The 15,192-nt window shown below is 39.6% G+C and overlaps 1 protein-coding gene across 2 annotated transcripts in view; it reads left to right on the plus strand.

Annotated features, from left to right (window-relative positions):
- Positions 1-361: 361 nt before the first annotated feature.
- Positions 362-15,192, plus strand: part of snd1 (staphylococcal nuclease and tudor domain containing 1) — a 171,731-nt gene continuing 156,900 nt past the window's right edge. The window contains exons 1-9 of one of the 2 annotated variants that reach the window (XM_031758705.2): positions 362-592; positions 2,818-2,967; positions 3,859-3,976; positions 4,212-4,293; positions 9,484-9,644; positions 11,837-11,928; positions 12,592-12,750; positions 12,855-12,961; positions 13,140-13,230. In XM_031758705.2, the coding sequence (XP_031614565.1) occupies positions 518-592; positions 2,818-2,967; positions 3,859-3,976; positions 4,212-4,293; positions 9,484-9,644; positions 11,837-11,928; positions 12,592-12,750; positions 12,855-12,961; positions 13,140-13,230 (1,035 nt within the window). In that variant the 5' untranslated portion in view covers positions 362-517. The remainder of the gene's footprint in view (positions 593-2,817; positions 2,968-3,858; positions 3,977-4,211; positions 4,294-9,483; positions 9,645-11,836; positions 11,929-12,591; positions 12,751-12,854; positions 12,962-13,139; positions 13,231-15,192) is intronic. The other variant, XM_031758697.2, reaches the window with a different exon arrangement.

Genomic DNA, 15,192 nt, shown 5'->3' on the forward strand with positions numbered 1-15,192 from the left:
TTCAATATCCTTTCTCCAGTATATCTATCCTTCCTCTGCACATGTCCAAGCCATCTCAGTCTTGCCTCTCTAAAGCTAAAATTTGTGAATATATCTGCGTTATTTCACTGTTATTATTGTTTATAGTACACATTCTTGGTTTCCATCGTCCAACTTTTAATGTATTGTATTTTTCGCTTTGGGGGTGTGTGACGAAATTTACGTTTTTCCGACACGGCATGAAGGCAGCAGTAGCTGGGGTAACACTGTGCTGACGTGTCGTACCTCTTGCACCGGAAGTCTTTATTTCAAGTCGCTTACGCGGTCAAGAAGCAGCTCCATTAACTCCCATTGACGCTGGTCTCCAGACCCGGAAGGATTTTCACGTGCGTGGCAAAGTGTGTTTCCGGTATAACGTGTGTGTTGATCGGTGTTCAGCCTTTTTCTCTTGGCTTTCATTAGAACAGTCACTCACCTCAGAGTCCCAGCTCACTTGCCTGGTTACCCGTTAACGGCGTTGAATCTCAAACCGGTGGACATGGCATCTGTTTCGGGACCAGCTCAGACAGCCTCTGCTTCGGCTCCTCCTCTGCAAAGAGGAATCGTGAAGATGGTAAAGAGCCTAACGTGAATATGTGTGCACACTGCGTGAGTGTAGGGAGGCAGCTAGTTAGCTCAGGGACCCAAGGGCTAATAAAGGCTCATAAAACTCATATAGCCTTAAGTGATCTTATTTGACGTTACAAATAATACTATCTGTTGAATGCATCTGTTGACACTGGTGCTGACAAGTATAAATAACAATCTTAGGCGATTCGCCACTAAATCTGCTAGCCTGCTAGTAAGCAGAAGGAAACATTAGCATGGTCGCTATCTTGATAGTAAGCTATAAGTAGCTGGAAACTATTTGCTTAGAAATTCAAAGTTTTTGGAATTAAGTTATTTTAAAATTCACTGACTGGTTTGAGTCACATTTTCTTATAGACGAATTACCTACGGACTACTGCATTTTAGTAACTTGGGAGCTGTAACGACACCAGATGTTTAGTTTCTCAGCTAACGGCTATGCTAGCCAATAGCTAACTTATATTTACTTTAAAGCAACTGGTTACTTATATGAACAAAGTTCGTTGTGTCTGTAAACATTGTCCGCTTTGTGTTGAGCAGTAGCGCAGATTAAACTAGTTTAATCAATGTTTCCCAGACTAGCGTAGAAACTAAGTTGAGAAACTCTTGTCCTCTAGTTGCCGTTTCGAGTTTTGTCACGGTTTCCTGCAGGATCCGCTGAGGCATCTTTTAGCTTCAAAGTGTCTGTTAATAACGGTGGAGCTCCAGACATTGTAAGATTGTAGCTGGCTGATGTGTCCCGTCAGCTGAAGCCACAGACGGGGGATTTTCTCAGTGTGCTGGTTAAAAACAGCCAGAGAAAACTGACACGTAGCTGCAGTTTTCTTGCCCCCTATAATCTGCCATTCATCTCGGTTGTGTGTAGCCAATGTTTGTCCATATGTTGCTTAGGCTTGTGCTATTTAAGATCTGACCAGATTGCAATTTGACCTTTTTTCATGCAGATGAAGTTAACAGATTTTTCTCTCCCTATATTAGGTTGCATACTTTGACTTGAAAGTTACTTAGTAGACACAGTCTTCTGCCTTCTTGAAAGAAAAAATTCTGTTAACTCGCTGAAATGTGATTTTTAGGTGGTGCTGGTTGAGTCATGGGAAACTTTATTCAGTGTCAGTTTTTTCTTGTGTATTTTCAGTTTCAGCCTGGGCACTTCTGCTATCTTACTTTGTTGTTTAAAACAATTTTCATATATATAATTGGTACACACAGATCCGTTTAAGCACCTTTCATGATGACAGTTTCAATGAAATCATTTAACATTTGAATGAACTGACAAAATTAATAAGTTAGTGTTGTTGTTTTGTTTTTGTTTTTTTATATTGCCCTTTGTGGCCCATACAGACCTCCGTACTGAAACAAACAAACAAAAAACTAATGTCCAATTTTATAATGAAGATATCAAGATTGTCCTCCAATCTGGAATTTCTGCACTCTATTAAAGAATGATGCTTCCAAGCCTTTCAATTCAATTTATTTAAATAGCACCAAATCACAACAACAGCCTTTGAAAACACTGAAAGAAGTTGATGCAATATGATGCTCGACAAGGAAGTCTGAACAACTGTTTTTTTTAATGAAGGAGTTTATTTGAGAAAGGTGATCAGTGAGTCAGGCAGAAAATTCAGGGTGTAGAGAGTAATGGGTTGTTCGTTTTTTCCCCCTCTGTCTCTTACTCATTACAGCTACACCTCTGTTTTGCCTTTACCCGTAGGGAGTGGAGTCGGTTAGTGGGAGCACCTTTGATTTGATTTATCTAGAGCAGATCTTAGATCAACAACACCCAGTGATGCTTCCTGCAGACACCCCGGGGAGTTAGCAGATAAAGGTTGTTTGCTCAGATTTGTGTAAATGCCATGGTTGTCAAACCTGACAGGAGGTTATCTTTATTTAAAAAAAATATATATCATCTGTGCCATCACATGGGCTGATCTCCCCTTGCAGTTGAATGACAGTCACCATAGTAACGTAGTATGAAGCTCCTTTCCCGTTAATTGTACAGGCACATTAGCATCCACACTGTTGATTTCCTCTTTTGCTGACTAATTGTATTTAATGTCACACCAATTTTAATAATTCCACAGATTTTACTCATATCTTTGTGTGTGTGAAATTATTATGGTTTAAGAGCAGAATCTGTGGTGTTTTTAACCGATATTCGTACTTTTGCTTCTGTCGTACCGAACTGACCATCTATATTGTCTTCTTTGCCAGGTTTTGTCAGGCTGTGCCATCATAGTTCGGGGTCAGCCTCGAGGTGGCCCACCCCCAGAGCGTCAGATCAATCTCAGCAATATCCGAGCTGGGGCCTTGGCCCGCCGAGCCGCACAGGGCCAGCCCGAGAGTAAGGACACCCCTGACGAGGTGAGTGGTTCTGTTGGTTTGTGTTTATATTTATGTTTGACACATATCTGTGGTGCACAGACCCTGCACAGACTGGTGCTAGTTCCAGGAATAGTTCAACTCGAGGCTTTAAGGTGATTCTAGGTAAATTAAACAGTTGGCTATTATACTTCTTATATTCATCATTTTATTTATCATGAACATTACTACCATATATTCTGCTACCGGTTTATTAAACTTGTTACTGAGTCTTGAAGCACCATTATTAACTCTGCATAAAAAAGACTATTCACTATTGTAAACTCAAGTAGCAGGTAATTACCGATCAATGAATTTGAGCTGGATATAGATTTATTATGATCTATGTTAGCTACGCTTTCAGAGGTTTAGCATCCTAAAACAAGTTAGCCAGCCTTGTCAGAAACAGTGTCAGTATGTTACCAATAATGGTGTATCGTGGAAAAATCTGAGTCAGTGTATTAAAGAGTAAGTGCAGGTCATATGCTTAAAGAAATTTAAAGGACCTGCATTTGCTGATTTGGCTGGTTTCTCACATAAAGGAAATGTGCACACTTGCTCAGACATTGACCAAATGAATCAAGTCATTTGCATGTGCATCAGGGACATAGCGTTAGTACACACTTATAATTGTTTCAGTGACATATTTAAGAAGCGACCAGCATTAGTGTGGCTATTTTCATGTCAATACAACACACCTTTATGCTGGTCTTGTGGCTGTGAACCTTGGAGGTTAAAGGAAGTTTAAGCTATAGGTGGTTCCCCAACATGTTTTATCCAAAAGAAAGGATTGGATTTGTACCTGAGCCAGTATGTCTTTACTATTTGTTTACGTCTACTGATACTGACATCTACTGATGAGTCAAATGTCACCTTTTCTTGTCTGCATTGTAGCCATGGGCCTTCCAAGCCAGAGAGTTCCTGCGGAAGAAGCTAATCGGCAAAGAAGTGTGCTTTACAGTGGAATACAAGAATATGCACAGGGAATACGGCATGGTCTACCTGGGGAAAGGTGTAGTGCCATTTCTTAAACTACAATTATGCTTCTTTTTAAAATTTTAACTTTAGTTTGTATTTCTATTATAAAGCCATGTCATTATGTGGAAAACATTGCCTTTTTCTAACTCATGGGACCTCACTAGGAACCTGTTGCCCTGCCTGTCTTTTTACCCTTGCAATTTTCAGACAGTACATTACGGTAGACTAGTGTTGGTAATACATTTTTTTTCTCTTTCTTTTTATTTTAGACACAACAGGCGAAAACATTGCTGAGTCCTTAGTGTCGGAAGGCCTTGCCACAGTCCGCAGGGAAGGATTCAGAGGGAACAAGTAAGATCTTTGGTTCTATTCTTTCTGTTATGTATTACTGTTTGTTTTAAGGCTTTAATTTTTATGATTTTTTTGAATTTTAAACAGTTTTTCACCAGTTGGGATACTTGTTTTTGCATTTAGCTTCTGTCTGCTTATGTCTAATTATGTTGAGAAAAAAAAGGCACCATAGCATTGCAACTGTGTAAAAGTAATTGTCATAAAAGTATGTAAGTATGTAGTTGAGATCACGGGCATGGCTGACACATGATTGGACAGTACTCGTGAATACTTCTCGTGGGACAGAATGTCAACACGTTTAGGTGTTGCTGCGGATCTGATCCCATTGCATTGTGGCTGATGCCGAGTTTAATAATAAGAGTTTAAAAAGTACACTTACTGGATAATATATATATACATATATATTTTATTCAGAATTTTTTAAAATAATAATGACCCATAATGAGTAATAAACTGCTCTGTTATTGTTTAAAAAGTGCAGTATGTAAGTGAGTGAGGGAAGACACACCTGCAGAAACAAGATAAAAAAAACCTATCCGCTCGCAATGAGTTCTTCGACTGCTTTCAAGAATGTTTTGTTTATACAACATATGTTCGGGACATGATACGGTTAGAATGTCAGGGTGATGGTAGCAGGAGTACCTCGAGTCTATCAAGGTCAGTGCAGTGCTGGCCTGTTCAGAAAGACCAGATAGAAATGTACCTGATACAGTCTTCTTCTGTGCTCATATTGTTTGAGGCTTGTTTTGTCTGGTAATTAATTATAATTGTTGTATCAAAGACTACTAGACATGTCTAACCCCTCCTTTATGTCTATGAAACCTTTAGTTTGGTAGTGAAAGCAAAAGTAAATAATTACTCAGAATCTTCTCCAGCCAGATGACATCAAGAGCAGGTCTAGACCTGATCCAAGTTGGTAATTTCACAATTCTAATGAATGCGGGGTTTTTTTCCAAAGACATGGTCTAATTTGATCTGGATGGATATAAGATATCCTTTATAAGATAAAGATGTCATCTATGTGCAGAGACTAAAACTAGGAACTAGAAACTAAAATGAGGATGTTTTAAAAATAATGTGGCCATTTGTTTTATTAACTGAGAGAAACATTACTGGCATCATCAGTCTGCTAACATGACAGCATTGTCATTCAGACTGGGTCACTTTTAGTCTTTTCAGCTTCATTGCTTACATGCAAATTATCCGTGGCAACATGCATTATATAACACTGGCTCCAGTAAAGAGTAGACAGACTTTCAAACATTAGGACAAAAGTGTGTATGTTTATACAACAGCGCTCTAAGACTGGGAAATCAGAAGCATACCAGAGATGAATGTTTTTATCTAAATGATGAGGTAGAACGTTAGGGTGTACATGTGTTTGCCACTTAGGGTGTTCTCCAAGACGGTCGGCATCTCAAAGATGCACGAGAGACATGCTCCGTCCCAGTCTTGTGCATTTTATCTGCTGATGCGACTGCAGGCGGTTTAGATGTTTGCTGTGCTGAAAGTGACTGAACACCCTGGTAACTTAAAAGTAGCATAGACTATCCTATGAGGTCAGACCTAGTAACATTTTTGCATACAGTACATGAAACTTTCAGGTGGCATCTGCATAGAGTGTATGTTATGTACAATTTTAGTTGGTTGTATTTTATGTGCTAGGGTGCCATAATCACATATGTTGGCACAACAAACCATAAGTGGGTTATTATATATGTAACTGATATTGTAGATTTGTTCCACTTAAAGATTGCCGGCCCAGTCAGTGTTATTGAAGTAATTTTGATGTCAGTGTTAAATTTGCTTCTAAACACTTCGCACTTGGAACAGGGAGGAAATCACTTTTGGCACCATGAGGTAATCTTCTTGCTAAGGCTTATTGCAGTACAAAACTGGAAAATCCGTAGGGAGATATACATAAGTCCTCAACTAGTTAGACTGTAGAGAATTGAGATGGAGCCAAAGTATCCCAGATGGTGGCAGCATTACCCTGCTGCTATATCAATGTCCCTCTGAAACTCTTTTCTGCCACATTGCCCTTACGCAGTAATTCTCTAAATACACTTGCACATGCAGAGCTACAGGACAGAGTGCTGTATATCCCCCCCAGTGGCAGTATTTGCACATTACACACATTACAAGCAATTTGACTCACGCTGCTACATTTATATCTTCCAATATGAACAGAGATGATGTGACTATTTTGCCACTAATGACCTATTTCAAGCATTCTGCGCAATGGCCTAGAACAAGCACTAATGTAAATTATGCTTAAAGTGTAAGCTGGCATCATTTGGCCAAAGGGGGAACCCATTATTCAGGAAGGACTCGAGGCCTCAGTTTTTTGCGAGTGCACTAACCTCCAGTATCATTGCTCTTCATGACTGGCTACATTGATCATACAAACTATGGTGTGATAATTATGGAGCTGATGATAATGATGATGGCTTTGGACAGTGCAGTTAAACATGTGCTCAGAAACTGAAGCTGCAGCTCAGCCTGTTCACAAATTTGGTGCACAGCAGTACAACGCGTTAGGATGGTACTGTATTTAATGACAATTTTTGTAATGCTACCAGCACCATTTATAAGAAAACTATGACTATTCCCTTTTTTTCTTTCTTTTTCTCCTTTAGAAGTTAGAATTGAAATATGTGTTCAACTCTCATATCGAAGCTGTCAGATTCATCATTTGAATGATTTTTGCTTTGACTTGATCAGTCATAGAAAATGCTGTCTGTAGTGCTGAAACATAAGTGGACTGTAATGGGTTCAGTCATCAGTCTTGTCTTTTTAGTTTTGCATCTTAGTCTCTGTCACTATGTCTGACTGCTTTTCTTTGTAAATGGGTAATCCATTTACAAAGAAAAGCTAGACCCTGAAAATTGGTTAGATTCCAGTGTGTTGCACTTTCCTTGTGAAATATTAAAGCCACAGGATGAGGGGGGAGCTTGACTTATTGGTTTATAAAGCCCACCCATCAGAGCAACCCCCCCCCCCCCTTCTCCCGTTGCTTCTTTTTTACTGGAGCCCCAGAGGAGTACTGGTTGAGGGGTGTAACTGTCTGAGGGATAAGCTGTTTTTCTTCTAGGTCTCACTGTTCACAGGGAGTGGAACCCTTCCAGTCAAGTACACCAGGGAGCATGACTTACTACAACCTCTTCGAACTGTACAAAGACTAGAGGGAACCGTTTACTAAAGTTCCGCATTTTTGTATCTGTTTAAGGTATTTTGGGTTGCACAAGGGAGACATGAGGAGATGAAAGATTTGGCCTACAGCATGTTCAAATATAAGGGAATTGGAAAGCTTCTCCTTGGCCCTTGTTTCTCCAGCAGTCTTGCTCAGTATTTCGCTCTCTCACCCGTCAATATCTGTTTTGATTTGAAGTAGTGTTGGTTGGAAGAGTTGCTGACCTAAAAAGAAAGCGGTCTATTTGGAGACATGGATAAGTTTGCTATCGTCTTCCTCCACACATGAAGTTATTTCTATATCTTAACCAATCTCTGCTTATGAGTTGCTCTCCTTTTATTTTGTGGCTTTATTATTTTTCTTCAGTCTGCATTCCTTGATTGCATTCTTAGTTTCTCTTTCTGTATCTTTGTAGGTTTCTGTTCCCGTCTGGTTCTTAAATACTAAGTAGCTTAAACAAAATTGACTTCTTACAGAAAAGTTTCACCATTGTTGCTCAGTAAGCAAGAAACTGTTTCAATTCAATTTGAAGTTTGTAGCTAAATCAGTGTAGAGGGGAAAGTGAACTTGACTGCATTTTGGGCGCGTGGCCAAAAGCCCAATTAAGAGCACACAGCTGGAGATGGGGGATATGTGTGTCCTTATGTGTGTGGCATTTTAAATGCGAGCCACTTTGTTGGCTCTGCAAAGTGAAGCAAGATGTGAAAATTTTCAATTTCTCTGTTTATTTTTAAAAACCTCTTGTCACAGACCGAAACTCCCAGTCGGTCGGCCTTTGCTTCTTGGAAAAACAAAAACCCGCCGGCCAATTGAAGTTCTGAATAATTAAAGTTGTGCGAGGCCTCTCAAATGGCATTAAGCTGCACAATTTAGGAAGCCAGCATGGAATTAATTATGGCGTTTGTAGCCAGCTGCGTGGCCGCTTTTGAAGGAGCTGTTAAACACTGTTATTGTCGCTTCACAAAATGCTCAGATACATTTTTAAGCAGTTGTAATCTGGTCATCAGCTGGTTGCCAATAATACAAGAGTGCAGTTTTTTTGGAACCGGCACTTAATTTAACAAAGCGAAAAACCATTGCAAGCACATACGGTCCTATTTTTTTTTTTCTCTCTTTTTTTTTAAATAATCACTTTTGCATAGCTTGTGACAGTTTTGTTGTGTGGGAATAAAAACCCTCCAGTTGGGGCTGTAGTTCTGTGAATTTGCGATGAAGCCAACATGACAGAAGTCAGTTGTTGTAATTGTAGTTATTGTTATGGTAATTTTTTTTTGCCTACTGGTATAGAGCTTTGAATCGGCAGCCGGCATAAGAGAAGCATGTTGAACTTAACAAGGGTAGCGAGTCTACAATCAAAACCTTTTCCTGCTTGTTAAATACAATGTGTCTCTCTCTCTCTAACCAGTGTGAAATTAATTGCAGCTCGTTAACAAGCTGAGCCAGTGGTGGTTGTCAGAACGGTTTTATGGTGCTCAAAGACCTTCTAATCTTTGTAGCTGTTTGTAACATAATAATATTTAACTCAAGCTGTTACAGCTTTAACGCACCTGTGTTCTTTAACAGAAATCATTTAAATTTCAAGGCTGGTGAGAAGCCACATATAAAGTAGCGCTGCAGTGGCAAGGTTTCATGCTGCATTGCTTCTTCACTGAAGGGAATCTTTTATAGTTGCCATGGAGTTTTTCATTTTGGTCTCTTGTTTTGGTCTCACGGTTTGTTAAAATTAGAGAAAGTCAACTGCCCCTGCAGTGATGAGCCCACACACTGCGGCTGCATTCAAGTTCTCATAGAATAGAGGGCTTGTCAGTAGGCAAAATATCTCTCGCATAGTTTTCCACATATTTAAAATTGCATCACAAAACTCATATAGAGTAAAGTTAGCGATGTTATTTCTTGCATATACATTTGGCAACATACAGTTTTTATTACTTTAAGAGTGGTCAAAATTTTGAAATGTGTTTTTTGTGGGTGTTCATTTTTTGTTTTTGTTTTTTCAGTCCAGAGCAGGCCAGACTGTGTGACTTGGAGGACCAGTCAAAGGCCTCTAAGAAGGGTTTGTGGAGCGAGGGTGGCGGCGCGCAGACTATCCGCAACATCAAGTACACCATAGAGAATCCCCGCAACTTTGTCGACTCTTTGCACCAGAAACCTATCAATGGTAAGGAATTTTAGATGGACTTGTTGTACCTCACTCTTGAAAAATGAATGTTTGGCCTATGAAGAAAAACAATACATGAAAATTTAAAAAGAGATTACATACATAACCTCTGTTTGTTTATTTGGGTCATGGGCCTCATGAGCACTATATGTTGAAGTTGTACTAAATAACTTTCTTAGAGCAGGAAAGTTTGGGCAGTGCTGTTTCTTTTTCTTTAATATTGTGATCTGTAAGATTCTTCAGAAAAACAGATCTTATTCAAAATTAAGACTGTTAGATCATATCTTTACAAGGCAGCAGGAATCAGTTGATCTGGGCTTGGATGTTTTGTCCTGAATATCCACTTCATGGCATGTAAAGGCACACAGTGTCTCGCTCTTCACCAGCTCATTCCTTTGGTCCCTCATCTCGACCTACTCGAGGTGTAATGTGCCACTCTATTTCGAGAAGACTGCCGGTAACAGTGGTTAAGCTCATTTCACCATCCTTCTGCTGAATAGAAAAATGAACAAGGGGGACTTTTTCTTTCTTTCATTTCTTATTCTTGCCATTTATGAGAATTTCAGGGCTATTTTAAAATTGGAGGCAGCAATCTACTTGAAGTATTCTACACACAAAAAATAGTTGTTTAAAAATGGGTATGCCAGTTTCTCTCATCTGCTTATGCTACTCCCTGTTGCCATTGGCATGCATGTAACACCTGTACATTCACATCTATAGAGAGAAACCTTTCAGACACTGAATGAGCCCATCGCAGAAGATTATTTAGGTGTGAAATTCCTTTTCTAACAGTTACCTAAAAACCTGTCCAGATTAAATGCCCCTGCATTGAAGTCTATTGTAACGCATATAAATTGGTTTCTTGTTTTTTTTCCCCCCACACAAAGAATTATGAAAGAAGTATGTACTGGGAAATTATGAAGCATGCATTCAAGCTGACCACAGTCAAAGTGCTTTATTCATGTAGTGTCAGTTCAACAACAAAAGTGATCTCAAGGGAGTTTAGATTATAAGGTAAAGACGCCAATGATCAGACAGTCCCCACAATTCAGACAAAAGGTAAATAATACATACACATAATTTTTTTTAAAAAAGCTAATTACCACACTATGGAGTGAAGGAGATGTGCATGAGACGTCCCCCTGCAGCCTGAACTTACAGCTCTTTCTAGATTGTTCAGAGTCACCTGACCTAGCCCCCTAACTTCAAGTTTTATCAAAGAAAAAAGTTTTAAGGTTAGTGTGTCTGTCTCCTGAGCTCACATGAGAAGCTGTTTCCAAAGGTTAGGTTTGTGATAGCTGAGTTGTGAGGAGCAAAGCTCTTAAATTCAGTTCTCAATTTAACATTGAGATGGTAATATGGGAGAAATGTGATCTCCTTTTCTTTTCCCTGTTAGTACTTTTTGTGCAGCATGTTGAGTCAACTGAAGATTTTTAGGACAACCAGATGATTGGGAATTACAGCAGTGCAAATAAGTAATGATAGAATCGTTTTTCAGCGTCCCTCCGAAACAGGATGTTCCTAATTTTGACAGCATTGCACAGATGAAAGAAGGTATTTCTAGTGATTTGGTAAATGTGTGTCAGGGAACATATGCTGGTCAAACTTGACTCCAAGGTTCCACAAAGTCGTCATATCATTTTAATTATATTTTTTGCAAAATCATTTGAAGCAGTGGTTTATGAACATGATGTTACTTTTAAGGGTGTGAAAAGTATTCCAGTTCGTTTTAACCAACATGAGCTCAAACTGATCACAGCCTTTTGATGTCACGAAGAAGGAAGTGTTCTTCCTTTAAATCTAGAGTAGTGGGTTTTGGATGAAATGTGACTTTGATGTGGAGTTCAGTCTGTGACTTTCTCCTCTCAGAGGACAACTCTTTTCAGTCCCACTGTTCATTAAATCATTGCGTTGTTTTTGGCTGGTTCCTGTTTTGAGTTCAATAACAGTCACCCGGTGAGCTTTCTGAAAGCAATTGGATTGCACTTTGGATCACTAATAATTCACTCCTATATTTCCGTCTTTTAAACTCGACATTTTCCTAAGCCAGCAGTTGTGTGATTTAGTTTTGTGTAGTCCATAACAGTTACGTTTAACTTTAAGAGCTTGAGGTCTTTAAGCACATCATAATTTGACACACAATCTGTCCTCCCTCGAATGATTTTACATTATGTTATCTTTTCTCCCTTTAGCCATCATCGAGCATGTGCGGGACGGAAGTGTTGTTCGTGCCTTGCTGCTCCCAGACTACTATCTGGTCACTGTTATGCTGTCTGGTGTTAAGGTAACCACCATTATTTGCTGCACATACAATTACATGTTACATAGTGTGGTTTTATTTGATTTTTTTCTGCAATTTAAACAATTTAGTCTCTGCAGTTTTTGCTAGGATATTGAAGTAACAACATGTAGTTAAATAAAAGCCAGACAGCTATTTTTTTTCGTGGTTTTTGACGGTTCCTTCCAAACCCCCACCCTCTTTTATTATATATTTATTTTTTTTACATAAGTAATGCCTCTTTCTGTCACTTCCTTTAGTCTGTTTATTCTAGCAGTGGTGTTCTTGCACATTTGCCCATCAGTCTCTTTCATCAAGTCCAGCTTTGCCAATGGATCACTTAAGATAAATAATCTTTTTCATCCCCCACTTGAAGATATTTCATTCATTTCAAGGTGTTCTTCGTGTCATTGTTCAAAGACTTGTCTGCTTGTCTCGCCCATGGTGCTTATATTTGTCTGGTATTTTGCCACGCTTTTGCCAGAGAAGAATAGAGATAACATGCATATCAAGGTGACAACAGTTAAGAGGACGGCAGGCACAGTGAAAAGAGTTTCTTGCAAAGTGTATTTAATCAGTTATACATTTTAATGCACAAATACTTGGAAAACATACACTGATTAGTGCATGGGTAATCTATATTTCTTTTTCTGTTTCTCTTCCTCTCAGTGTCCCACATTCAAGAGGGAAGCAGATGGTACAGAAACGCCAGAGCCATTTGCAGCAGAGGCCAGATTCTTCACAGAATCCCGTCTTCTTCAGCGAGACGTTCAAATAATCCTGGAGAGCTGCCCCAACCAGATCATACTGGGCACCATCCTTCACCCGGTAAAACACTGGAATCAGTACCTAGTGGTGACATTGTTCATTCTTGGCTTTTCGTTTTATTCCTTTTGGGTTTTTTTGACCGTGCTCATTTGATTTTGTCTCAGAATGGTAACATCACAGAACTCCTGCTGAAAGAAGGGTTTGCACGCTGTGTGGACTGGTCCATGGCTGTTTACACCCAGGGAGCTGAAAAACTGAGAGCTGCTGAACGGTACGCAACAGAAAATAGATTTTGACACAAGCCAAATTCTATTTAATCAGCTGTTTTTAGTGTTTTCCAGCCAACTGCATATTTCTAGTCACTTGATTAAATCATATCTCCTGATATCTGACTAATGATGAGTATTTTATATTTTTATTTTAAATTGTATTTGTTGTTGTCTTTGCAGATCTGCTAAAGAGCGCAAGGTTCGGATCTGGAAAGACTATGTGGCGCCGACAGCCAACTTGGATCAGAAGGACAGGCAATTTGTAGCTAAGGTGAGGTCTTTAAGTGGTGATTTGTAGTCTTATTAAGAAGGGGCTTGTTATGAGGATCATTTTGCATGTATAGAGGGTAAATCTTTGTGCATGACATGAAGACATTGTTAAGTATGTGTAAGACTTGAATTTGGTTGTATAAGGAAGCGAGAAAGGCAGCTTCACTTGGATTCACAAGTTGATGCCTTCTGCTGCATTTCCAATTTTCTCTCGGTATCGCAGCAAAAGCATGAGCACTCTGATGCTTGTAATGAATTATCTCTTCCTGACACTTCTTGCTTTCACGTTTACACACCCCAATGAATATATAGGGAGAAAAAATCCCCTCAGTAAAGGTACAAGGAATGCTTAACAGCAACCTTGAAGCGATCCCCAGGCAAATTAGTGCCAAATTGCTGGCGTGTGCTGTAGCAGCGGCACAGAACGACCCCAAAAGCCAACAACTAGAGATATTAGCTTTGGAGGTTATTGGCCAGGGCCTCGGGAGAAAAGAAACATCCATAATATCAAGTACAGTGGGGGTGCAGTCCATCCTAAATGTCAGCACATACCGGTTCAAACCAAATAAGATTGACTCCTTGATACATTTGGTAATATAGCTTAACCTCGTTGTCACAATGAGATAACATATTACAGGGCACTTTAATGCAGTAAAGCAACTCTAGCCTTAAAACGTCAGCTTTAAATGTGGCCCCCTCTGAGCATTTTGACTAGTTGCCCCCATACCTTCCCCTTAGTAAATATATATATTTTTCACTCTGGAAACGCTTAATAAAAAGAAAAAAGTTGAGCCTTTTGAAAGTTTGTCTTTTGTCTGCATTTGCTCCCTCCAGACCCCAAACTTTTAAGACCCTGAAAAATTCATAGCTGGCCTAAGGGTTACATAAAAGGTGTTGCTTTGGCAATCTGCTTACAGAATGAATTTGATAAACTGCACAAGCATATAGAAGGCACGAAAAGAAAACTATGTGCATGTATATTTTTTTTCCTGAGTCAGAGGGAAGAGGATCGAGAGAGGATAAAACATTTATATTATCGGTGTGAGCTGCGTTTAGATCTCTCTGAACCCCCTCAGTAAAAGAGGGTTGAATGTGGGCAGTGTGCAAGTGAGGGAACATTTAGTGGTGAGCTCAGGGGAGTGTATGAAAAGCAGGCACAAAGAATATTAAAAAAGTGAGAGGTAGAGGGTTAAAGAAGACCGTGAACGTGTAGGTTTGTGTGGATGTGTATAGGATGAAAAGGACATGAATAGTCAGTCTTTTTTATTTTTATTTTTCATTTTTTTTTTGGCCTTCTGCAGTGCACTGCCCCCAGTTAAACTTTGATGCACTTTTGAATTTTTTCTCAGGATGTTTCTTTGTCCTTTACTTACCTTGCAGCTTAAGCTTGCTCTGTGTCAGCTGCTGCTACGTTAGCCAGTTTATTTAAGGATTAGCTTAGATATCGTACTTTGTGGATGTTGTGACTCGTCTGGGTGATCTCCTTTAAAGTGCAACTGCTTTCTATAACTTAAATGCTGTCTGTTATAGCTTGCAAAGTAATTCCAGTGAGTGATAAGCCTCTGAAATGGCAGGAGGACCACACAAGTCTAAAAATGTTCCCTTAAAAATTGATGTGATGGAAAGTGTCTCGTTGACCCTGCAGGTAGTTGAACTGCTTTAAAGCTAAGTACATACCGGACAGGCTAAAGTTACTCAGGCCTCTCACTGCCCTTCTGCACTCGTCCCTGTTACTTTTGTCGGCACCTAATGCTGCAGTGCAGCCACTCTCACAAGGACACATTTATCCATCAATCCCATCATCACACACTCCTCCCCTCTCCTCATCCACTCTACTTTTCACTTCTTATTACCTGAGTGATGGATAGAGTGGAGAGACACAGCGGGTCCAATCCCCACAAGTCAATCCTGCTGACGCATCTTCCTTTTTGACTGTCTCGACTCTTTCTCCCCCTCGTCTGCT

This window comes from Oreochromis aureus, linkage group 17, assembly GCF_013358895.1.
Source record: "Oreochromis aureus strain Israel breed Guangdong linkage group 17, ZZ_aureus, whole genome shotgun sequence".
Taxonomy (NCBI): domain Eukaryota; kingdom Metazoa; phylum Chordata; class Actinopteri; order Cichliformes; family Cichlidae; genus Oreochromis; species Oreochromis aureus.